The 26,770-nt window shown below is 39.6% G+C and overlaps 1 protein-coding gene across 1 annotated transcript in view; it reads left to right on the top strand.

Annotated features, from left to right (window-relative positions):
* Positions 1-26,770, top strand: part of CNTNAP2 (contactin associated protein 2) — a 1,193,181-nt gene that overhangs the window by 1,046,799 nt on the left and 119,612 nt on the right. The window contains exon 16 of the mRNA XM_072853401.1: positions 19,301-19,471. Coding sequence (XP_072709502.1) covers positions 19,301-19,471 — 171 coding nt within the window. The remainder of the gene's footprint in view (positions 1-19,300; positions 19,472-26,770) is intronic.

Genomic DNA, 26,770 nt, shown 5'->3' with positions numbered 1-26,770 from the left:
TCTGCCACAGTTCTGCACGAATTCCAGGAGAAGGAAATAAAATAAAACAGCCATAAAAGAGAAGGTGTTGTCATTCCTGCTTGTGCTCCATTTGATGTCAATGGGAGAGTTGCAATTGAATCTTTAGAAAGGGTATTATCAGTCCCATATCTGGCTAGCAAAGCTGGCATAAAGCAGCAGTGATAAAGAACAGCAGCCAGTGAACTGAAAGCAGTAACGCCACAGACAGGGTGTTTTCTTAAACCGCTGGTCCCAGGAGGTGATCTGTATGAATAATGGTTTTGTTTACAGAAGATATGATATTTTCAGTCACTAGTGGCAGCAGTGTATATAGTCGTTCCATTACCACGTGATCTATGTTGTACAAAAAATTTTAAATCCCATACTCTAAAGAGCCAGTAGCCCACCTTTACTTTCATCTGCCTTCATTTAGAAAAAAGGTTGTTTATTTGTTTGAGTTCCATTTAAGGAGTACCAGCTGGGTCTGCCATTAAATATGGTTTGCAAAACAAGGCAGCCCTGATGTTTAACACCCTGACGATCTCTGATGCCTTTTATTTAAGTAATAAATCAGTGTTTAATTTTATGGCATTACGCATTACCCAGGAGAGTCATTTAGCAGGTCAGTTTTAGCATAGTGATAAAACTTGGAGTAATGGGATTGAAGCTGCCACTTCTGGCAGTTCGTATTGGGCAATACTACAAATTTAAGTTCCCTAACATGCATTCAATTTAGATTTAATAAGAGTTATTATATCCCATGTTAATTAAAATTGGATTATTTATTGCAAACACTTACAGAGAACTAGCTACAGAGCTGTGGCTGCAGGTACCAAATTTGGCCTCAGAAGTGCCAAGCAGTATCTCTTCGAGTCTTTCATGAAACCAAATTAGGATGAAATTGTAGCTTGTCTTCCATGTCGCTGTGGTCACTATAGTGGCGTTTGTGCATGTTTAGCCCCTTCACGATGAAATTGCCATGGATGTGGCACAGAAAGGAGACGCTTGATGAGGAAACGCTCTTGGAAACTCTGAGCAGACTTCCGAGGTCTCATGGCCATGACACCAAATGTAGCGGAGCACAGGGTAAATGCCTAAATTAACTTTTCTTAATTTCTTCAGGTGTAGTGCAGATGAGCTAATGCCCTCACCGTCTCTCCTCTCGCACCTCTTTCCTTTCATTGCTGTAACACGCAGAGAGCTCACTATCAGCCTGCTGACAGAAAGAACTGCTTCCCCTGTCTCAGACAGCACGTTGTTAGGGCTGTGTTAGGCTCTGCTCAGCCTAATACGTGAGTAATCTGCACTAACCTCCCCCTGCCAAACACCCTGGTCTCAGCTCTGCATGAGCTACTGCTGACAGAGCTAGAGAGTGGGCTCAGACTGGTCGGAGAAGTAAAAACCCAAACATACAAGGAAACAAATTAGCAATGGTGCATAGAAGACATGGTCTACTCACCTGCTCTGTGGATCAATGTTCAAATGTTTTGTGTGACGGAGGTCAGAGAAACAGGCACAGACTCCGCAATGTAGGTGATGCAGAGAAAAGCACTTTTATCTAAAGTTGCATCTGCAGCCTGGGTTGGTCAGATACAAGGAGGAAATTGCAGACCTGTAGCAAAAACACTGTAGACAACACAAATGCCAGATAAATGCTGCTGCAAAGCATTGGTTTCCAACACTTTGCTGTTCATCATCTAACTACTATTTTTGTAGCCTCTAACAAGTTGGAGAAATCAGTAGTGTCCAGAAATTGCTGGGAAGAGGGGGACAGACAGCCAACTTAAAGCTACAAGTTGACTTTTCCTTAGCCACATAGCAACTTTCTAATTTTCAGCTGCTGCCTGAGATTTAATTTTAGACTCCAAGAAAAACTAGTGTTTCTAGTGTTTGTGTCATCTGACAGCTTTTGAAGCAGGAGATTGTTATTGTTGAGGCTGGAGAAAAAGGATTGTCCAAGGGGACACAGCAGTCATTGCTCCTGAACAGAAAGAAGAGACACGAGTTCCAGTTTTCACTTCAGCGGTTATATATGAGTCATAGAATTATACATTAATTTAGGTTGGAAAAGACCCTTAAGATCGAGTCCAGCCATTAACCTAACACTACCAAGTCCACCACTAAGTCCCAAGCACCATGTCTATACATCTTTTAAATACCTCCAGGGATGGTGACTCAACCACTTCCCTGGGAAGCCTGTTCTAATGCTTGACAACCTTTTTGGTGAAGAAATTTTTCTTAATATCCAATCTAAACCTCTTGTTATCTCTGGAAAAGAGACCGACACCCACCTTGCTACAACCTCCTTTCAGGTAGTTGTAGAGAGCAATAAGGTCTCCCCTCAGCCTCCTTTTCTCCAGGCTAAACAACCCCAGTTCCCTCAGACGCTCCTCACAAGACTTCTGCTCTAGACCCTTCACCAGCTTCATTGCCCTTCTCTGGACACGCTCCAGCACCTCAATGTCTCTCTTGTAGTGAGGGGCCCAAAACTGAACACAGTATTCGAGGTGCGGCCTCACCAGTGCCGAGTACAGGGGAACGGTCTCTTTCCTAGTCCTGCTGGCCACACTATTTCTGATACAAACACTATTTCTGATACAAATTTCTGATGAAATGCTGTTGGCACATTCCCTGGGATGTGCCAGGGGGACATACTGAGGGAGCTGATGCAGTGGTAGATGAATAGGCAAGACAGGGAGTTGGTGCATGCGATGGAAAAGCTTGGATGAGCGAAAGCTTCATAACAAGATACACTTTGGAACAAGAAGGGAAGAAACAAAAAGCAACTAGACTGAGGGCCATCAGCTTTGCTTCAGAACTAGCTTTTGTTGATGTGAAGTATTCTCCCCGCAAAAGCTAAGGTTTTCTGTCTGGGTTTTTTGTTTGGCCATTTGTTTTTACCACTCTGGGCTAACTACTCCTGAGCTATTCTCTATTTTTGGCCCTCTCCTTGGTAGCTGACAGGCAGTACTTGAGGCTCAAATGGATAGTGGCCATTAAGACAGGTACCAGTTTCTCTTCCTCAGCCTTTTTGCAGAAGGCACAACCTATCAAAATACTGACATATTTGGTTAGTAGTGTTTACCTTCAGACAGGCCTATGTTTAAGCCCCATACGGAACCAAGGCCAGAGTGCTTCTGTTTGTTAAGATAAAATTTAGGATTTGGAGTGGATATCTCTGACAAGCGTGTTCACATGCCAAGCTTATTAGAAGGACAAGAACTTTTCCTTTTTGCCTTTTTTCTGCTTTTCCTTTCTGAAGGGCTGACAGCAGCACTCAGTTATGATGTTTGCCAGCAGCAAGCCCAGCACAGTTGTTCGAAGTCTGGATCCTTTTTGTGCAGAAACCTGTGATTAAGCTACCTTCGACAGAAGTAACGTCAGATCGTGTCAATATCTAAAGCTTTCTATACTTGGTTATTACTCTCCATGGCTAGATGTGACTCTTCATGTTGCCTTTTCAATCATTTTGATTTCTGTTTCCCTCAAGATTAAAACTCATGGGAACAGGAGAAAAGGTTTAATCTTTTACTTTGAGAGGCTGGTCTGCTAAAGCTGCTCAGCAGGAATACTCACAGGAGTTAAGGCAAACAGAAAACTAGGCATTAGGCTTTGTGTCCAGGAGGAAATACCATGCATGCCATGTTGTTATAAAGCTTAAGCAGGCAATCTGCACAGAGCTTTAAAAAAACTGTTCAAAGCTTCGTGTGCGTACAGATTTTTTTTTCCCAGACTTACAATTCCAATCATCTCTCTCTTCAATTGTGGTAGTGTCAGATAAAATTCCTTATAACATTAAATAGGTTGGATAAGCTGAAGAGATTTTATAGCAGTGGCATATTCAAGTTGTAGAAGGACTAAAAGCTATTAAGGTCAATATACTATTTCCTGATTTGCATCTATAATTAGTAGCAGAATACATCCTATCCATTTTAAAGAGTAATCTTATTTATGCAATGAAATACTGGTTCATCTCATTAAAGAAAGGAATCCAGCTTGTCTTAAAGTAAAATTTGGCACAGAATTCACCTATTATTGTTTATTTTTGAAAAGCATTCTATTTAGGTGATGACAGAGGAGTAAGATGAGTTTGGTTACCAGATTGCACTAGTCTGCAGATAAATAATCAGCTGATTAAAAAACGTTTCATTCTTTTTCAAGCCAAAATTTATAGATATGTGGATGGGGAGGGCGGGACACAAAAAATTCCCACTGATAATCATTTTCAAATCTAAAGAAACTGGTAACAAGAGGAAAATGCAAAGCTAGAAGCTTACAAAGACGAAGGCTAGACTTTGGCTTACCATCTTGGTTTTGGCAGGGCAAAAACCAAATGACTTTGCAAATAATCATCTTTTAACCATAAATTTATCTGTTGACCTAGGGGATGTTTGCTCTTTCAGTTATTTGAAGAACTGATTTAGATGTCACCTGGAATAGAACAAGAGCAAGAATAGAATAGAATAGAATAGAATAGAATAGAATAGAATAGAATTAGAATTAGAATTAGAATTAGAATTAGAATAGATAAACCACTGATTTAGTAATCTGCAGCTTTTCTTTCCCTGAAGGGGGAGGCTGCTAATACAGTTGCATAGTCAGTGGAAATGTATACAGTGCTAAACCTTGGTGTGATGCTTCTAAGTTCCTCTGTCCTCTGATGGGGCAAACAGCATCAACTGCCACTGAAACTGAAGAACTTGCCTTTGCCTCATGGTGTCTCTTAAAGGAAATAGTGCAAGTATGCACTTGTCAAAGAAGACTGATTTTGCTCAGTAAAAATGTAACTAGTACTATCATAATAAGTGAAAACCAAAGAAATTGCATAATTACTCATCATATGGAGGGGAAAAAAAATGGCAGGAAAAGTTTAATCTGCAGAATAAGCTTTCAGTCTCTGCTATTTGGGTACTTTTCTCAATAAATATTTATGGACAGAATTGTTCTTAGGCTACTCATATGAAGACTATAAGCATGTTTCTTTCCTTCCTATGAGTGTTTGAGCTTTTCACTGAGTCATGACCTTTTTTTTTAGAAAAGCCAATCAGCCGTATTCTGAAGCAGGACCTGTTGCTCCCTCTGTGCAGAATTCATACATTTTTAGATGCAGCTGGAGTAATCCTCTTTACTGCCACCCTATTCCCCAGCCCCCATTGCCTCAGCACTCACAGCAGCTGGCTTACTGTGCTCAGCAAATGGGAGAGAAAGGACATTTTGCAGGTTCAACCATTCTGCTAGAAACTCAGTAATGAAATCAGAAATGACAAGGTGAGCTCAGCAGAGACCAAGCTCTGAGATGGTTTTTTTGCTAACCCTTTGCTGGCTAAACCTTTCATTCACATTCCCAGAAAAATCAAATCTGAATCTATCATTAATTGGTACTCTTTATTCTTCCCGGTTTGTTTGTGTGGGGTGGTTTTTTTCAGGGAAGGAGAAGGAAGGAAGGAAGGAGGGAGAAGAAGAAGAGGGGATGTGGGGGGAGAACGTCTATATTTATGTGATACTACATTATTTGCCTTTGAGAGTCCTGTCACTGAAGAGATATGAAAGTATTATATCTAGAGAAAAACAAGAAGACCCTGGATTGCTGACAAGTATTGACATGCATACATAATAATACATATTAAAACTGTTCACTTACACTGAGACAATATAATACAACACTGGTGCCAGTTTTTCCTTCATTGCAAAAACAGAGTTCCATTTGGTTCCTCCTCATCAAATTTTCTATTTTAACCTGTATTTATTTGTATTTTGAGCTCCCAAAGAATACATAGCGAATTCAGAAACAAATGGCTATAAACACAGTACAACAGCAGACCAGGTGAAATATCCCTAAATCAGAGGTAGTGATGGTTGAAGCCAAATGCTCTGTTGGGAGTGCTCTTAAGCAAGCAGTATAAGATGGCTGAGAAGGTGACCCACCATCACATGCACAGGCTTGATATCGCCAAGATTTGCCATCAGGAGTCTAGTTTACCAGCTGTTCTGTCTGTTAGCGATGACTACACAGGAAACATGCAATGCTGGTTACAAGCTGCCTATTTATAGTCTGAGAAGGGAGGACCAAGATTAGTTTTCATTGCAGTGACTAGCATGAAGGCTGAATCTGAGCCAGACCAGCCCTACTTAGAGGGTCAAACTGCAGTTGAGGTAATTAGTACAGGCATACGTTAAGTTTACAAGGCGCGGTGCAGCACTATATACACTAATGAACTCCAGCCAAGCTGGTACAGCTAAATGACAAGAATGCAGTGCAATGCAGAGAGCCTGTCTTAGTGCTGGGTATGTGCTGTGCTGGCCAGCTTCTGCTCTCAGCTCACTAGCCCTCCATCTCAGTGCCTGGATAGGTGTACATGCTCCAGTGGCCTGGGTGCACCCGTACAGCTCGAGTGCTTCCATCTCCAGAGTTAGGTCTGGTTTTGTTCCAAGGCATTTCTTGACTCATGTCAGTGTTTCCTTAGAGAAACACTGCATTTGTTTCTGTCCTTCAGGGGATTTCCTTCAAGAAGAGAGGTTGTCATGCAACAACAAATTCCTATGAAATTAGGTGGTTTCTGTGCAGCCAGGTTTTTCCTCCAAGTCTGCCATTTAACTGTATATTTGAAGTCTCAGTTGATCCAATACAAGCAGATTTTGGTCCATTTGTGCCCTTATGTGACTTAAGATTGCCATTCACAAAGACTATCTTTTCCCGATGAAGAAAATTGTAAAACCCAGTGTCAGAGTACAGCTCTTCCCTCTGGCAGAAGAAGAAAGACTTTGTAGATCAAAGCAAAGTACACCTCTGGTGTCAAGCAGCCCAGCCTCTTCACAGCTTGTGAGTAGTTTCTTATTTAGACCAAACGCAGACCAAAGCTCCTATTTTTTAGTATAGCCTGAACTCTTTCTCAACACCAAATGCCTGATCTAGTAGCCGTGACAGTAAGCATGACTGTGATGTTCCGTTTCAAAAAGTTTAGATCTGCTAGGGCAGGTATTTATTTATTTCTCCAATAAATGGAGTCCCAAGGAGCCTTCTGCTTTGGGCTGCATGACATCACAAGTGATAGAGTGGCCTTGGAGGCTCAAGCAGAGCCTAAGTAAAATTCATCAGCAGTCTTCAATGATCAAAGTAATTTATTACATTTATTTATATTTATATTGGAAAGAAATGTCATAACAAGTAATGTGACATGACGGGTATCTTGGTCATCACAAGATAATTACACTCATGCCGGGTTACAAAACACTGTGAAGAAACATTTACTTCTTAACACATAGCAGAATATTTGTCATCTTTGCTTTTTAAGTGTTGATAGATCTTTTATTTACACATGTATATATTTTTATGTGTAAATGATGTTGCCGCACTGGTATGTTGCTATTTGAGCAAGCAGAACAATGTTAAGAATTGTATTCTCTATTTTCGATATGTTTTGACACTCATTTAATGACTTCACACAACAGCAATGCATTTGGATAACGTGAAAGGTAAGAAGTAAATTCATGGAAAATTGTTGTCAACACTTGTATCATGGTAGTGTGTTCAAATTCCAGCCAAGTTCAGTACTCTGCTTCAAGAAAAAAAGCTGCCTCTTGCAGCCTAAGATTGTAACTGCAGTTCGCTGCATATGTTGACAGTCCTACAAGATCAAGATTCAAAAAGACCTTATAAAAGAAAAGAGAGAAGAGGTATTTTCTTCACCTCAGAGATCTTGGACTCTGGAGCCATAAGCCATAAACAACTTGGCCAGGGTCATGTATGATAAGAACCTTAGAGCCAAGAAATGGAATTTAGAATGACTGAGTTATGGCACAGTGCCTTTACCCCAAGTCATCCTTCCATTTCAGATAAAAATCTTTATTGCAAGGGATTCCTTTTGTGTTCTGGAAATCTAGTTTTAGATGTGCATGCTTTTCCCACTTTGTGCCATGCTTTGTAAAATGTCTTAAAGCAGTTTTTCTCTGCAATCTTTTGTTGTTACATGCCAGCTGAAATATTCCTTTACAAGTCCAAATTTCTGGATGACTGTTTAGTAGAGAGACATTTAGCATCAGAAAACCTAGAAAAGGAAGGAGGGCAGGTAGGAGGGCAGGAGAGTGGAAGGAAGGAAGGAAGGAAGGAAGGAAGGAAGGAAGGAAGGAAGGAAGGGGAAGGAAGGAAGGAAGGAAAGGAAGGAAAGAAATGGAAGGCAGAGAAAGAAAGATCTTTGTTTCTGTTTGAGATATCTTTTTCACACTTCATTTTCTCTTTCATTGCATATTATTTTGGCTGAGATGGAAAAGATTTGGGAAGTAAGTGTTGAGTAAATGCTATCAGATTTGTATAAATTGAGTGTAATGCCATGAACAGTAGAGCTACACCAGAATGATGTGAAAGAGGTCAGAATCAGATCTCCTGTAAATGTAGAGGAGTGTTTTGCTTTCACAAACCATTTCTTCTCCGAAATACTAACTTGATTTCAATTTTTGAAGGAGATTTATTTCCTTGCCATTTTTATTCAAGCCAGAACCAGATTTTTTTTTCCCCTGGTCATCGTTCCTACTTTCACAGAATAGTTCACAGAATAGTTGAGGTTGGAAGGGGTCTCTAGAGAAGTCAAACCTTTAACACAGGTTATTGGTACTAGACTTTTTTGGAATGCTAAAGCTAATAATTTTCTGTTGGGGGGGTGCTATGTATATGTCTTTCTTATATATCTGTAAACTCTGGTTGGTTTAATCCTCATTGAATTCATAAGGGCATTTTTAACATATATATACATTTAAGATTCTCAGTCTCAATGCTGCTACCACTCAAGTCCATAATAATTTTATGACTAGCTGCAACAGGAGCGCAATAGATCCCTTCTTCTCTATATATATGATGACCTATTTAGTCTAAAAAATTTTAGTTAGGGTTCTGGTTTAGATTTGCTATTACACTACATATATTTGCTTGCATATTTGAAGAGTGACTAGCCAATGACTGCTCAAAGAGTGACAGCTACAATTCTACAGTGAGCTCACCTGAGTAACTTTGCCCATGTAACTATACTCTCTGATAACAATATTAACAATAGCACTAATGGTATGTTAAGACTAAAAAAGGTGGATAAAGGGAGTATAGCCAGGCACAAGGCTCTAGGGGACCACTTAATACAGGAAACTTTTCTTTTTAAACTGCAATTTTGTAAGTACTCTATCTTTGCATTCTTGGATTTAGAACACTGCTGAGATAGCGTAAGATCTACTAAGATCACAGTAAGATCTTTGGGCACAGTGATAGTCTTAATGACTTATTTTAAAGGTAAGGAACAGGCAGCAAATGGAAGAAAGGCTCAAATGCAGCCAAGTGAGAAGTTTCTCTGCCATAGACGATATAGAAATTAATCGTAAAATTACTTTTCAAAGACCTTCTTGCAAAGTCTGATATTAGTGACTGAAGGGGAAAAGGCTAGGTCAGCATAGGCATATCAAGGAGTATGTCCAGGGCCAGAGCACATAATACAGCAGATGTTCTAGCCAAAGCTTCAGTTTATGGGGTGGAATGGTACCGTAACATAGAGTCCACTGGTTCTTCTCAGTTCCTAGAGCAGTCTAGGACTGGGAGGCCACAGAAGTATTTTTAAGCCCTTGGCTGTTTGGATTCAGCACAGGATGTCCATCTCTAGAATTCAAATTCTCCACGAACGCTCTTAATTGGTCTCCTAGATAGCACAAATAGCATCAGTAAAAGCCACATGCCTAGAAAATATATTATGGGAAGTTGGACCTCAAATAATGTTACAGTGACATAAAACTGGAGTGGCACCATGAGAATCAAGATTATAATTTTACTCCGTAACTGTAGGTTTGATGTAAATCTTAAGTATTTCTTAATTTCTGTGGAATTGGGATTGGGACATGAACAAAGGAGTCATTGAAAGTATATTTCTATGGATAAGCAGTAGAACAGCATAACTTTGTATTAGTGCACCTGCTGAATTAAATTAATACTTCAAGCAAATGGTTTTAGCTGTAGGTTTCATCAAAGCTCAGAGGACTATGATTCATCAAAGGACCTAGTCATATCTTGTGAGTTAAATATTCTCAGTTTTAGTTCAGAAGGCTCTGAAATCCATCCAGTAATAGAAGATCAAGCAAAATAATTTGATGATGTCTGTGAATAACAGGTAATTCTGGAATCAATGACATGAAGAATAGTTAATGTGCTACATCAAGACTAAATTGCATCTTACATTTTAATTCTGAAGAACATTTTCCATTGTGAAAGTGGAGCTGCTCAAGGAGAACACAAATCAGATGGTCAAAGAGCCAGGACACTGAGGCCATATCCATAGCCAAACACCAGTGACTTTGAAGCCACACACAGAACAGAAATGTCACCCTAAGCAGAGAAACTTTCCTCCAGAAATGAGAAAATATAGAGGGGGAGAGCTGCTTAGAGATTACCCAGCACATCCTTCGTATAAAAAGTCATGCCAGGGTAGCGAATGGGAATGGCAGAAGTAGAAACGGTTATTGCATCATGTTGTCCACATGGTGTTGAGCCAGTGCAATGGCTCTATGTCTCTACTGAACTCTAGAACTGCATCTGATTGTCCACATACCTAGCCAAGGATCTGGAGAGCAGAAAGGAGGGGGTCTGAGAACTACCCCTTCCTGCAGTTCACCTCCACAGCACAGGCAATAAATTTAGTACCACAGAGGAACTGAGCTGTTAAGAAAGGTCATTGTTTTCTTACAGTATTGTCCTTGTGTCTTTGTCTTACATCTTGCACAGTGACGTGCTGAGCATACGGTGGTTATGCAGTATTACCAGATGGGAATGGTAAGCTATTACAATTGCTTTGCACAGCTATAAACACCCACCCATATCTACAAGGCAGTAGAGAATCAGATCCTCATAGTTAGTAACATGGTTTGTGGACAACAGCAGGTTCCTGTATTTAATGTTTACCATTCTGGCATCATGGCAGGGTTCCTACACATTGTGTTGACTGTGGCACAGGGGTGATCAAGCTGATGTTTGCAGGTCAGTTATTGTTTAAAAAAATTCCCTTGAAAGGACACCGGTTTACATGCATCATTAAAGCTCCATCAGCACATTACACAGCTCCAGGTTGTAAACCATGCCAGATCAGGACCTTTCATTCTTTAGACGGATGAAAGTAATGATGCCAGCAGTGACAGGCTATGCATTGTGATTAGGCATTGTGACCAGGAGGCAAGACTTTTGAAAAATGATCTTCCAAAGATGATTGCAAGTAACACAGCAGGTGCTGGAAACTTTTCTGCATCACTGAATCTGTTTCATTGACTCCAACATTTCACTGATAAATGTGATTGCACTTTTCCCTCACTCAGCAAGTATAGTGACTGGCAGAGTAAAGCAAACTTTAGCATCTGTTTATATCCATTGATCTATGTCTTGTAAGTGTTATGTCACTTGAGAATCTTCATGAAAACAGATAATTTATAACGGCAAGGAGATAAACTGCTATCCATCTTACTGCAATCTTAATGTAAGCTGGTTTATGTCCTTCATTACTGACCATAGTACTCAAGTTGATCCCAGATAATAGGGCAGAGATTCTTTCATTTCTAAATAAGCAATTTAGGCCTAGCCTGCATTTGTAATTCCTGACGGACAGCTACCTTCTACTCAGTATCTTGTTCTGCATAAAGGAGTTTGGGGCTTTAGACCTTGGGCCTGTGTGAAAAGGTGACAAATTCTGTGATGAGATCAACCATTGTCACAGCAGTGGCAGGTATGCAGGACTTTTGGCATTCGCAGTAAAAGAAGAGGTGGCAAAGGACTGTGAGTGGAGACCAACCAACCTTCCCACAACTGGAGGAGACAAGGGCATCAGTGTAAGATCACCACCCAAATGCGCAGAGACAGTTAACATTTTTCAGGATCTCACTTTCAGAAAAGATGCATGCAGTGAACTTCCAGAAGAGAAGCCTCCAGGAATTACTTTGGGTTTGAAGTATAGTATAGAAATCGAAGTGGTTAAAAACCATAAGCACAGTTTTTCAGTTCAAATGTACTTTCTTGTTTGTCTGCATCTGGACATACTGGTCTCTTCCTGGCTTTGAAACTCTAGACCCCGGCAAGCCTCCTGCAAATCCTAACAAAGACGGACTCTCAGCCCAGTTCTGCCAGATTCCTTCCATCTCTCAGGGTTTTTAACACTCCCATTCTTTAGAAGGAACCAGTTTTAGTTAGATTAGCCAAAATGCATTCCATTACAATGCTGCAGCCTTCTGGAGTTGAGGTAATTTAAAAAAAAAAAAAAATTCTAAAACCTACCATTTATCCTTTAAAATTTGAATTGTCTTTAATGTGACAGTCACCACAGCAGAGCTAACTTTTCTGTTTTGCTAACTGAACTCATCTTTAGATGTGTTGATATTCTCAGCAGGGTTTGTTGTGGACTTTCAGCCATTTGTTACTTTGTTGAAAGATACAGAGCTAGTTTTATCTTGAAAATTGAAATCTAACCTGTATTTTTATTTAGCCTCAAAGGGTGTAATTCAGTTTGCTGCTACGCAGTGTTAATACACTCTTCATCTGTTGACTTGGGGATTATTCTTCTTGTGTGTTGTCAAAGGACTTTTCTGCTATTAAGCCAACATCTTGTGTAGCAATTCCGTTTAGTTTATTTTTCTTGATTCATGTTTGGATTAAGTAAATCAGGACACTACCATCTTAATTTTAAATTAAGTAGTAATTTACATGCTTCTTTTCAAATGGCATTCTGCCTTGATGTTGATAAATTGTAAACCCATAGCCCAAGAAATACAATATTGCCATCTCTACTTAGAGTCTATGGATATTGTACCGAGGATGCAAGGCCACAGGCTTGCCAGGCTTGCACTCTTTTGGCTCCTGCCTCAAGCTTTTTTTACTTGGTTTAGCTGAAACACCATTTTTTTTCTAATGGAAGGTTGGCTATGCCTAGTTTGTTTTACTTTTGCTTATCTTCTTATGGTATAACCACATTTTTATATAGATACTAGTAAAAAGTAGATACTTTGTGCAGAATGAGATATTGATGACTAACATAATGATACAATGCAGAGGAATACACATCTGGTATGACAGCAGCAGCCTTGAAAAGTGGGAACATGGGATGCAGGGCAGAGGAGTACAAGCATGGAATGACACAAGACTGGGCTCTGACTGATACAGGGGATCCCGGGGCTGTAACCAACTCACCAGCAGTCAAATAAATTCAGGACTGGAGATGGGTGAAATTGATTTCATGGGGATCAAAGAAATCAAAGAATATATGCAAAACTTACCATATATAGGAAATTATATATACATTAAGTGTAGTAAATGTAGTATAGTAAAACATATAGTAAGTGTGGCACAGAGTTGCAGTCCAGTGAAGAACGAAGGTGTAAAGGCGTGTTAGCACAAACAAAAATGACACCAAGCAGATCCTTCAGGAGGGAGAAGCCACCAGCATTGTAGTCCTCCCAGCAAAGGACTTAGGCTGCTGACAACTTGCCATCCTTGCTCTCCTGTCCCCCCAACACATGCACCTCCTGCTCAGACTGAAGCCATCCTCTCAGCCCCGCTCAGATTAGCACCATTGACAGAAGAGGGCTTGCCCTGCTTCGAGCTTGCAGTTATACCTTTGAAAATAAGGTTCCACTCAGTGCGAGAAACACTGCCAATTTTCTTTGACTTTTCTTTTGTTTCTTGAATAACTTGTGACATTCTTTTTTGATTGGCATATCTTTCCTCCTTCTTCCCCCCTTGTTTCATTGACAATTAAGTTGGATAAAGTCCAACAGCAAATTTGGATTTATTTAGGGCCAATTCCACTCATGATGCAGATCTGAAGACTTGAATCAAAGCTGTGCTTGTTGCTGTACTGATACCCAAACTGCTCTGAGTGTGCATGCATAGATTCCTCTCTCCCAGAATGAAGAAAGGAAAAAAAAAACCTTGATTTGTTGAGCATAATTGTATGGATAATCTCAATCCATTACTTTGTGGCACAGAACAGTTTTCCATTCACACATCCATCTTCTCTGAAATAAGAGACTATTCTTACATTTTATTCACATAATGGTTCTGATAGAAAATCTGTTTTGCTGCAGATGAGGGCCCTGGAGGTTTCTGGTCTATTGTAATACATAAGAGCTGCCTGACATTGCAGCATTCGTTCTCTAGTGCTATTGCCTAGCAGGGCTAAAAGCACTGACGTCTTTTTACAGTTCTGCTGTTGCCATTATCCATTTCAATGGGGTTTAAATGTAAAAGTGAAATTGATGGTGTTAAAGCATGAATTTCAATCATGCTAAGAAAGAAGATATTGATGGGAGCTAGCAAGGGAGTTCTGGACAAAACTACTGCAAGGGAGAAGCTGAAAGGCTGATTGCTGTAAGCCCAATGGCTCTGTTTTATTGGGTTACAGAGCTACCACATGTAAAAAGACATTGGTCCATGTTGCATAACTCAGGACGAGGTGAATTTGTCCTTATCAGTATTATGGCAACCATCTTCCTCCTCCCTGAGGTGGGACTTCATGGAAAAACCTTCAAGTCTTTATTCAGCTTTTTATCTGAGGTTTAAGGTTTCCTTCTCATTAATCTTTGTAGTCAGGGTGATTTCTTGTGGCCACAGACTATTGTGCTTCTTGTAAAAATCATACCTTTGTAATTACAGTGCAGCGTTCTGCCTGAGACTGAGTCTTTATGGAGCAATAGAAGAGACACTTTGTACCATACAAATTATAAAGAACACAGTAACTCAGAGTTAGCAAAACTAATGAGAAAGAGGTAAGGCTGTTTTGCAGGAGCTTAATGAGTTGGATTTTCATTTCCACAGCAGATAACCAGAGCTGTGAGCAACCTTGACACAAATTGAAAACAGAATCACAAAGTGTTACGTGGTCAATTGAAGCATCTCCGGCACAACTATTTCTCTGACCCCTGCTTGGATCAAGGCAAACATCCATGACAGAGTTTCTTCTGGGGCTGTGGTCAGCTTTTCCCTTGCCTGCCTTTGCGTGCCCTGTATCCTAAGGCTTAATGCCATCACCAAGAAACATGCAACTTTGTGAGAAACACAGCCATATTTTGGGGATCTCCACATTTATCTTGGGTTGCAAACAACTGAAAAGGCTTGTCTGATGTCTTGATTTATTGGTATTTGTGCTTCCATGACAGCAACATGCTCTATACCTGTTTCATTGGTTTAAGTCAAATTTAAACACTAAGCAAGCTTAAAACAACAGAGCCATACAACAGAGCTGTAGTCTTGATTACAGAATTATAGAGGAGGTTACAAAGAATAAAATAAAATTATAATGTTATATTTCAGACTATATTCTACAATAAAAGTCCTCCTTAGCTTTTATGGTATTTTAGCTAAGAGGCAGAAAGGCTATCTAGAGGCAGAAAGGGCAGAAAAAGGGATGGTGTGTCTCCGAGCTCCTCTTTCTTCCCATCTTCAAAATAGAAGCCCTTCTGCCTTCCCCGTCTTAATGTTTCCAAGCCTACTGCGTCCCTGAAAAATGCTATCCCTCCTAGCTTGAGTGACTTTCTTACAAAGCAGAACATTTCTTGCAATGACATGAATGACATTTCTCAGTCATGTCCCATAAACATACCGTTTTGTAAGGTCCAGTTACTCCTAGGCAATAATCATGACAATAATTATTAACAGGATGGATTACAAACTTAGCATTTAGAGTGTTCTTTCTAAATAAACTCCCTTCCCACCTCGTGTTAGTTTGGTATCCCTGCTGCCATAACATCTACCCTGTGGTTTAAGTCCCAGTCCCAGTTTCCTTCATCACTGCTTGCTCAGCCTAAAGTGGGAGAAAAATGCCAATAGGATCAATATGTTCAAACCATTTGAAGAAAGGAGTGTGACAGTGTGCCAAAGAAATTTTAGTGACTGACAAAGGTTCCTAGCAAGCAACAATAATAATGTATGTGAAGTGGATTTTTATTCAAGATTTCCTTAGGCAGCCCCTTTCTTATCAAAAGATACCATTTTATGATAAAAATCATTATGTATGTTTAGCAAAACATTTCCATTGTACTCTTAATAAAATGTCTTTTTCCCCTGAAAGTGTTTTGAGATTAATGTATACTGATGTGTGAAAACATGATTTTATCTTTATAGGAATTTGTTATTAATAGTCTTTGAAAATGTCTCTCTCAAGCTGCAGGTTTTCCCATTCAATCTGCACTGTTTGTATTTATCCTCTCGCCAGTAGCATCTGCAGCCAAGGCTTTCTGCAGAGTCAAATCACAGTATTTCGAATGAAATGTAAAATCCTTAGTGATGGGCCTCTGCAGCAGACTAGATGTAGCACTAAATAAAAATTGTTTGATTTTGTTTTAACAAAACGGTGACACACTTTTCAATATGAACCCATTCACCTGTCTGGCCCTGGAGTTGTACTCAGGAGTGGTAGTCCTATTTAAAAGTGTACTGTGGTGATGGTTTGAAATCTTTGCCATATTGCTGGACCCTGTTGGATGAACCCACAACCAATATCAGTCCTAAAAACTCTGAAATCTATATTTGACTTTAAAAACTAAGAAAGTGGAATCTTCCCCTCTGACTATACAAAGGAATGGTCACATACAACTGAAAATTAATTCCCTGTAAAGGCAAACCTGCACTTTGGTTATGTGCTGTCGTGGTTAAGGATTTAACCCAGTGTGTCCCAGCGTTGCAGACTGAGTCTATGTTAAATTACACTTAATGCTTTCAAGTTTGCCAGATAATTAAAAAGATATAAATAAAATATTACAAAATAAATAGCTAGTTCATATAGCAGCTCCTACTCTTATTTACTTAATTGCAATAGTAGTGACAATAATATACTGTATTGCAGTGGAGGCTACAGTTAAGGGGAGGCTACATTGCACCAGGACTTGACAAAATAAAACAAACATATGATCCTTTCAACAAAGCCATTGTCAATGCATCAGTGGAAGTGATTAGTTAAGATAGGTGTCTAACTCGTAGTTCTTGAGATGTGTGGGGCTCACAGAAGATGTGAGCATGGTGTGAACGTGGGACTTGCGTGCAGTGACTGGCTGGATGATGCTGACAGGAGGGCTGGTCTGTAACCAGCATCCCCGGCCAGAGGAGGATGCCTGACAGCAGAGCCCATTGCAGCCACGCTATTTGGCTGGACGGTGACACAGCTGCATACTCATCGTGGTCTCACTTGGGTTAGTGAGGTGGCTGGGGAGCCTTTTTCCCTGAAGAGATATTTGTCTCCATTAGTACTTGAATTTCGTACTAGGTTCCCTGTAGCTCTCACAGCTCTTTTGCTTGTCGTGTGTTCTTTTTGTTTTAGGCTTATAACTGCGGTAATATTCAGAGAATGTAAAGCTAGGGGACTAAAATACTTATTTAATTTATCAAGACACGCAAGCATTTCTACAAGGTTATTCAGGGCAGATAAATTAGCTCCTTAACAAGGTTTGCGTTAATATATTCCTGACTTTTTGTCTAAGTCCTGTTTATTTCATGTGAGTTTATTCAGCAAGTGGAATAAAACCTGTTTTGAGAGTCTGCCAGCATCTAGCATATCTGTAGCTCCCAGGAGAAGGAAATGTAGATGTCCAGGTACATTGCAAGTGGGAAAGCGTATACAGTAGTCCATCTGGATTCTGTACTAACAGATTATCGACAAAGCACTCATGCACCTAGACCATAAGCAACCCTAATATTGAGGGAGCACTCTGGAAAGTGAGAAATGAAAAGAGACCTGAGACCATGAATGAAAATAAAATTCTAGACCTTTTTAATCTGTGTTGCTTTATCACTAGGTATGTCTTCAGAGAAAGACCTTGCAATTACTTAGCAGACTTTTCTTGCTAAAGCTTGTTTATGATATGAAGATTATTGACATTTCTATAGAAATCATTAATAATATTCAATCTAGAAATTATCAGTTTGTCTAAATAGGGTAAATAGTAATACATGTTGAAAACCAGCTGACCTAGCCTAAGTGGTTAATTCACAGAGCTATATATCTTGCGTTATGAATGCCCATTTCATCCCCTTTTCACTGCTCACACGTGCATGTACACACATAGACACAAAACCTCAGTTACAACTTTCCTCCTGGGATGCATTAAAGTAAATGGGAAGCTGCTGCTTTTTCCAAAGCCTCTCATTCTGCATTCTTGAGAGAGGCAGAATTAAATGGAGGGGATGGGATAGAAATATGGAAGGCATATATGCATGTATTTAAACCTAAAGCCTTCTTCTGTTAATTCAGATGTGCAATTTAAATTTGAATAGAGATTAATAAATTACACAAATTATAACACTTTGGACTTGGGTGTGGGCCAGTGGTGTTATATGTAAGCAGTATTGAGCTTCTGGAGTTTCAGCATGCTCATTCATATTCATCCTGTGCTAACCAGACAAATAATAGCATTATCACCTAGTTCAGTAATCAAATAATGGAAAACCAATCTCCAGGAGTTTTGACTGGAATAGAAAGTAGTTTCTTGTTGTGTTTATTAGCTGGAATACTAAGGACTCAGCTGTGGTGAATTAATGAGTGATATTTTAATAAATTTATGAATTTGGATACATAAGCATCCTGATGAAAGTAGAATTAGCTTTTTCAATCTCTCATTGGCTTACCATATCACCTATATCTTATTAATTCTATTTTCTTTGCAATGTAATGCTACCTTGCACAGAATGTTGACTGGCATGCTAGCTAAAGTACTGTAATAGTCCTTGAATATTATTAATTATGAAATTTCTCCAGTGGAAATGTATTAGGGGACTATTAGGGGCATATGTTAATTGTGTCTATATTGCTTAGCTTCTTTTATTCGATTTTTCCTGTGATATATGATCACAGGAAAGCCTGTGATCCTAATTGACATGGCTACATCTTCAGAAGAAATGGGTGTAGTTGTGTAGAGTAAATTTGAAGACAGATAAGTTACATGTGACACAATATATGAAAGCAGAACATGTGCCTGAGGTGAGGCAGTTGCCAAATTAGTGTTTTGCCCATCTGTCTGATCTCCCATAATTCAGTGTTACTATACTAAACATGTAGTAACAACACATTGGTGTATGACTGAATGTGATAAATTAGGAACTTGAAAATAAATGTACCATCAACTTGCTCTGCCTTCTGAAACCTGACACGCCATATCCAGAAAAACAAAAAGGAGGTAGTAGAATCAAGGTGTTTGGGGTTTTTTTCAGTGTAGACACCATCGTAGCATATACTGACATGAAAAGCTTCAACTTTTCTGACAGCTTCAAGGGAGCACTGAAACGTGTGTATTTCCTGTCTCTCTCATGCAGGAAATTACTGGAACGCAGCTTCTTTCGTTACTTCATCATCCTACCTTCACTTCTCCACCTTCCAAGGGGAAACCAGTGCAGACATCTCCTTCTATTTCAAAACGTCGGCCTCGGACGGGGTGTTTCTCGAGAATCTGGGGAACACTGACTTCATCAAACTGGAGCTGAAATGTAAGTCTGTGCTTCCCATCACTCTTCTTGGCACCTGAATTGGGTTCATGTCAGATGGCAGGTTTCAAGGAATGCGTATCATTCAGTAAAATGTGTAAGCTCACTAAATTCTGGAAAAAATTCCAAATCAAGCTGCTTGACATATTTTCAAGTTGCCTTATGTGGGAGGAGTGCTTGAGGTATCTTTGGATTGTTTATTGAGGGGAGAAATACAAAGACGTATAGAACTTGTAACATGAGTTATAAAAATGACACTGACCTGAAAAGATTTTTCAAAATTGCATGCCAGATTTATTTTTTTAAAGTGTCTGCAGCTGTGTGTGCTTTTCTATTTTATCTCACTGTTATTTGGAAATAGGGGAAAGAAAAAAAAAAGAGAGACCACCCAGACAGCACTGTAAGGAGCCAAAGAGCTGAAAACTTTCATATGATATTTTAAAAGCCCTAAAGAATCTCATAGAAATAAATCTTTATCAGTATTATCTGTTAATAAAATCGCTGATCCGAAAAAGGGGGCATAATGATATCAAGAGGCAAGTTAATTTTATTATTTAAACTATTTTTAATGGCCCAGGGGCAAACTTTCCAAGGAAGATGACAAAATCCTCAGCTGTACCTGAATTCTGCTTAGTGAAATTGAAGCAGTCGATTTAGAGGGGAAAAATGTTTTATGTCTCCTTTGTTCTCCCTTGACCCAGTTTACCCTGTTGTAAATGGGAGCGGTGACAGGCCTGCTGTGTTACGTGTGGCTGTTATTACAGCCTCGAGCGGCACGTTACAGCAGCAGGGTTATATGAGTCCAGCAAGCTGCCTCCCTGCACTCCAGCACCAGGAAAAGCATTTGTGCTTCCTTTTGCTGAGGGAGCTACTCATGGACGCCAAGGACCCAGCTCTAAATATTGATGCACAAAAGTCAGCGTCAAAAGTCAGTAACGTTGAAAGAGAAGAAATTGTTTGCATACCCCAAATAATCTTTTTTTATGCAAATTCAATGTGATTTACATGTGTGCATCTAACTTTAAAACAAAAATCCATTTTCGACACTTCCCAAAGTCTAAATGCACAAATTAGAATGTGAAAATTTAGAAACAGCCAGGAGGCCCCTTTAAAATGTTACTAAATTCCCCCTTTGGGTAAGAGTAAAGTGCAAAGTTCCAAGTGGGTGACAGCTTCTTTCCCTCTTTCTACAAGGAATTTAGTTGATGTTGCTTAATCCCAATTTGCTGTAATCTGCAACTGGTGCAAATCAAAATAGCTCCTGTTGAGTCACAGGGAACAGTCTCATTTGTATTAACAAGGGGCACATTCCTTTAATAATAAAGTGGCAGGTATTTTTAATTTCACTTTGCATTTAAGTACTACTTACAGTCAGCTGTGGTGGGCATCTCCAAAGCTTCCTGCTCTTCTAATGTATGGGAGGTGTTCTCAGCCACTGTAGTTACCAGACCAGCTATGCTGTTGACTTAGCTAAAAGGTGACAATAACAGTGAATAAAGGTGACTTGGCAGTAACTATAATTCTTTTGAACTCAACACAGTTTAAATAATAATCATGCTGCAGTGGCTCGCTGAATAGATGCACCAGTTCAAGAAAGCATGTGGCAGTGTACTCAGAATATCATTAAACAGGAATTTAATTTTAAGCCTATGCTTGAAATCCACAGACTTTGCTGTGATTTGGCATATATATAAATTCAACTTCTGCCTCATGTCCCTGAATCTAAACCTTAGATTACAAATTCTTGATGGCAGAAATTGAAATATCATCTGCAAAAACAGTCTACGAGGTCAAACATACTATTGCTGTTTAAAGTAGTAAAAGACTCTTGATTAAAATTATGCTGACTGTATTTACTTAAAAGGACAAAGCAGTTCATTCGATATAATTGCATTCCCTCCACCCTTTCTTTCCTGGAAAATATTGCTTGAAAATTTCAGAGCCCCAGAAAACAGGCCTTTCTGTGACTTGAACGTTCTACCAGCTTAAAAAGAGTTGAATACTGTGGGTTTAGTAACAAAGAGAAACTCATTCTCTCTTCTGAATTACACATTTATTAAAGAATGTTGGTTTTATACAGTTTTAATGTTTGTTTGTTTCATTCTAGCCTGCACTTATGTTTTGTTGGAATTCATTCAAATGAAAAGCAGTTTCAGGATTTCAGAATTACCTTACATGACTTACAGTAGACCCTGCTGCTTCTTAAAAGTTTGCTTCCCCTTTACAGAAGTCCCATAAAATTAATATGTGAATTTGTTTCTTAACAGGAATATAAAGTTAAGTCAGTAAGGTAGTTACAGAATTACCCCTAAATCCTGAAGAAGGTTTCCTTTGGCAAACTGCTTTCTAGCTAACACATCAAGTTCTCTAGTAGAACAGTTATTTTGTATTAAAGGTTTTTGCGTAATGGCCGTCATCACCTATTTACTGCAAGCTGCTACGCTTCAAACAGTGGGTGTGTTGCTTTTGTCTGTTCATTGCCTTCTCATACAGGTACAATTCGCACTGAAGAAGAATGACTCCCTACAAAACTTTTCCTTGATTTCTTTACTTTTTACAATTCCAAAAGGAAAATGTTGAAATCAGTGTCCTGCCAGCAGACACTGCTAATTCTTTTTTCTTCTTCCCTCATGTGTGAAATACCTGTGTATACCTGTCATATATGGTTAGTGAAGCATGAGCTTAGCTCTACAGACTAGGAACCGAGAGAGTCTACAATATCCAGTATTTTAATCAGCTTGCTGCCTGGTGAATGCATTACAGAAACAAATTGTTCGGTCTATAAAAATTCTTAGCTTCAGGTCTTTGGAAAGGAGTTTGCGGTTGCATGTTTTATTCTGAGCACAAGAGTTGTCACTAGGAATGCTCATTAAATTATTTTATTGGTGTGCTGTCTTGGAGCTTCTTAAGGTATAATAACTGCACAGATTATTTTCTAACTCTCTAGATTTATAAGTTGGAATCTTGCAGTATTTTGAAGAGTAACTTCATGTGTCTTCAGCAAAGCCCAAGACTGCCATCTCTGAGGAGAGGGGGAATACGGGAGGGAGGAGAAGAACATGTTTCTCTGATTTAAGAAATAGTTTTTCCAAACAGCTGACAAGGAGGATTGTCATGAAAAAAACAGTGATAAAATGTTACTATGAATGTGGCTGAAGTCTTTGGTTATGCCATTTGTCAAGCAGCTCCTCTGGCAGGCTCGTACTTGTCACCATTCATGGAAGAGTTGGCAGACATGTGGAATTACCTGAAGCATCAATTTTTACATACATCAGTAAATCTACAGAACCCCATTATTTTTATATCTGGCTGGTCAGCTGGCAATGACTAGGATTGCTTAGAAAGGAGGTAGTTGGATAAGGTATAAATTTTTCTGCAGAGCAGTGCTTCCAGAAACCATACGTCTCTGGTCAAAACTTCCAGATGTTTTTAAAATTAAAAATGGTTTTTAGAGAGAGAAAAAAAGGATGTTTTCTCTTTTAGAGCTTTCCTATACAGTTTTGGGAGGGTTTAACCTAAAATCTGGTCTTCCTATAAAAACACCATTGAGATCACCATTTTTTCATTTATACGAGCCCCCTTTTTTAACCTTGACCTACCTTTTAGGACCCAGAGGTATGTAACCTGCTGTCTACAAAGCCTGCCAGGGCTGTCTCAGACAGTTCCTTTTCAGTGCCTTTCATAAAAGCAATCCACCAAAAAGTTTGAATATAATTTCGAGGAGCTGTTTGGCATCTTTCTCGGAGCCCTTCGTCTGCTCCCCCACTGTGTACCTGAAAGCACCTATGAAATTTAGTGTCCACTCTCCATATAACTATACTGTGTATATGCAGTAGAGCTGGCACTTGCTCTGAAAGGCGTTGGCTATAGTATGCAGTACTCCTATGAACTGAAATAAGCTGTGTGGCCCATCAGATACACATATCTGCCATAAAAGACCCACCTACTACTGCTAACCAGTTTAGCTGGCCATTACCCTAATTCATCCTTTGCCTTTACCTGTGTACCCATGGTTCAGAGGTCGGGAGCAGACCTAGCACGCGTGAAACAGAGATGCAAACAGCAGCCTGTATGTCAGCCAACAGCAACATGGATCCTGCAGGTCCTAATGTTCTTTTTTTTAAGTATTTCAGGATTAAATGTTGCCAAACAAAACATGCCAAGAATTTCATTTTGAATTCTTGAAGACTCTCAGCTCCCCTCCCCATTCAGTTCTTCCTTGCAGTCACTCCTCCCTGGAAATGGTAGCTTTGCATAATGGAGCCCAGCTAGAGCCATCGAGGTGCAGGGAAATAGGCCTCCAGGATCCTAACTGGAAACTCTGCAGCAGGCAGGGGACTACCTAAAATCCAGCTGAATATCAACATACCTGACTAGGGTCAAATGAGCAAGAGTATGGTTTTGTACATTTATGAGGCATGGGTTGAAGACGTCGGAGAGCTGTGACTATGAAAATCCAACTGTTTCATACTTGTGAGGTGTTTGTCAAATAGTCCAAATTTGAATTTTCTGATCAAGAGAAATCCCAAGGTTTGGAAGAGATGTATTCCTGAAAGCAAATTCTGGAAGGGACATATTCCTGAGAATTTGGGAAGAAGCATCTACCATCACTGTTTTGTATCAGATTCCCAGGACTGTTGCTCTAGAAAGCCAGTGGTGAATTAAACTGTTTCCAGAAAACTCTCTTGATTACACTGTCATATTATTCTAATGGAAAAGATACTCTGAGCACTTCTGTAGCTCCCCTCATCCCAGCACCTCCAAGCAATTTACAGTCACTAATGAATTGTGTGTCACTGTTATTATTCTGAAGTAAGTAAACAGCAAGTCAGTTTTGCAACAGAAGAAAAGATGAGGCTTAGAGAGATAAAGGTCAGCTTGTGTTTGATCCTGGCATGAACGTGTAAGTGAGGAAGGAGCCTTCTTATTAATTTATTGTAGAAAGCTAGAAATATTTACAAGCCCTGCATTCAGAGATGTCACTTGGCTGATAACCCGTGCAATGCTAGCTGCCCTAAAAGTCTCCCCAAGGAGTCATCAGTGAACTTGGCTGCTGTGAAAGGGATTACATAGAGTAGCTTGCTAATGAGAGCAGTGGTATGGCTTCAGGATGGGTCTACTTGCTCTGTGGGCAAGGGATACTAACAGCACTCTAATACCCAACATTTGCACTTGAAGAGAAAAGTCCTCCATTGCTTCTTGTGCTTTGCTGTTTCTAGGCTACTTAGCTGAGACATAAGTAACTTCTCCAAAATCAGACAAGAAACAGTGACAGACCAGGGTCCGTGATTCCCACTGCTGTTTTCTTCTGCCCAGACAGCATTCGTTCCTCCAGACTGAATGTTCTAACACATGACTGATTAATACATCTTCTTACAAATTTTAATAACTTCATCATTTCTTTCTCCAGAGGCATCCTAAAATGGAATTCTACCATATCAATGAGTTTTACACATGATACTCTTTATATTCCCATATGTTAATGTAAATGCAGCTTACATTTTCCACTGCTTTATCTTTCTAGCTGGGTAGAGAAACTGGTGTGACCTTTGTTGTTTCTTTTAATTGAGTTGTTATTTTGCTTTCCTAGCAGAAGGTCACTTTTTTGAAAAACAACCCCCTAGGAGAGCATGTTGCATTAGCCACACGTTAAAGAATGCACAGGACACTGAGGAATCTCTTCATCCCAGGGGCCAGTAAGAAGTTATCAAATTAAATGGAAAAACATTAAATTTCTTCAGGGAAATTTTTGACCCGAATGTTTTTACATCAGTATTTGCAGAGTCTCATACTATTCCAGGACAATATGAAAGTTACAAACAAAAAAACCCTAGTCTGAAGAACTGCAAGCACCATTCTTTTAAAGATAAGATTCCTTTTCAGATGAGGTAGGTGATGCAGAAAAGCTTGATATTCAAACAGGGCAATTTATGGCCCATCTGAGAAGGCCAGTTCCACCTGTATCCTTGTTCCTAATTAGCAGATGGGAATAGGTGCCCAGGCTGGCATGTGGGAGCAAGCCAAAGGCAGCAAATAAAGATCCCAGCTGGGGAACTGGCTAAGACTGACCAACAGAAAATCCTAGGCACAGGGCTGTGGGGAAATTAAGGCCATCAGTAGCTCTTCTGTAACTAGCTTGGACTCTGACAGGGTACAGGTTGCTGGGTACAGGTTGCTCTACTTTGGTCTGCCTCAATGTCAGTATGGCATTCATGACTCTGCACTGCACAGTGCTGTACAGCGATGTACAGCATCCCCTGAGCATTACCCCTCTCCTTTCAAGGGTGCTGGGATGCTTTTCTCATTGCCATAAAGGGCAATTTAATAGTCATTTTATGCGCAGTGTCTTATAAATCAGTTACAGCTTACATAAAGTTCAAGGTGGGAACTGACTGGCATTCAAAAAGCGTATTTCTCCCTAACTTTGGTTTGTATTGCACCAAATACATGCAACACATGGCAAACCATTGCTAGCCCTACCACCCACCAGCTCATCTCAGGTCTTTGCCCTCATTTCCAGTCTACTTTCTGAAACTGCATATGCTTTGTTACCTTCTTCATGTATGCTGACCGTGATGCATAAGCTGTGTCTAGCTCCCTAAATTTGTCCAACTCCCTATTGAAAATCATTCGAATTTTTGCCAGCTGGACAACTGTTTCAGACTTTCACACCTTTGTTGGTTAGAAATCTTCTAATTCCTAACAGTTTTATTTGCATCTTTTGTTTATAGCCATTCATTCTTGTTTCAGTATTGTTCTTTGGCTGAACTAATTGTTTTTCCTTCGTAGCATTTACTCTCTCCTTGTGTATTTATGGAGCAATCATATCTTCTCTCAGCTTTTAATGGCTATGTTAAGCAAGACAAACTCACATCATCTCTTCTCATAAGATATGTTCTCTTGTTCCTTTCTCTTGTTATGCTAATAAGGTTCTCCCTACTCAATTCACCTTGAATTCTTCTTTCTTAAACACAGGTGATCAGAACTATCCACATTAATTCTGATAATGGTTTACTAGTGCCTTGTACAATGGCATACCCTGCCCACTGCGTCCCAGGAATTTTTGGCTGATCACAATGGGATCCCATTTGTTATGTATTATTTTCTGACCTTTCCAATGTTGTGTTACCGGCAAAAAAGATTTAGACATATGCTGACCTCTTGTGCAAAGGTATTCCTTATAAAACTAAATATGACTTGACCCAAAACAAATTAGAGGTCCTTTAATTTTCTGATGACCCATACTTCATCTATCTCGTCAACGATCTGTGCAATTCTGTTTTCCATCTCTGCTCTTTTTGG

The sequence above is a fragment of the Ciconia boyciana genome, chromosome 2 (assembly GCF_034638445.1).
Source record: "Ciconia boyciana chromosome 2, ASM3463844v1, whole genome shotgun sequence".
NCBI classification, from domain to species: Eukaryota; Metazoa; Chordata; class Aves; order Ciconiiformes; family Ciconiidae; genus Ciconia; species Ciconia boyciana.
This window is presented reverse-complemented; position numbering and strand designations above follow the sequence as displayed.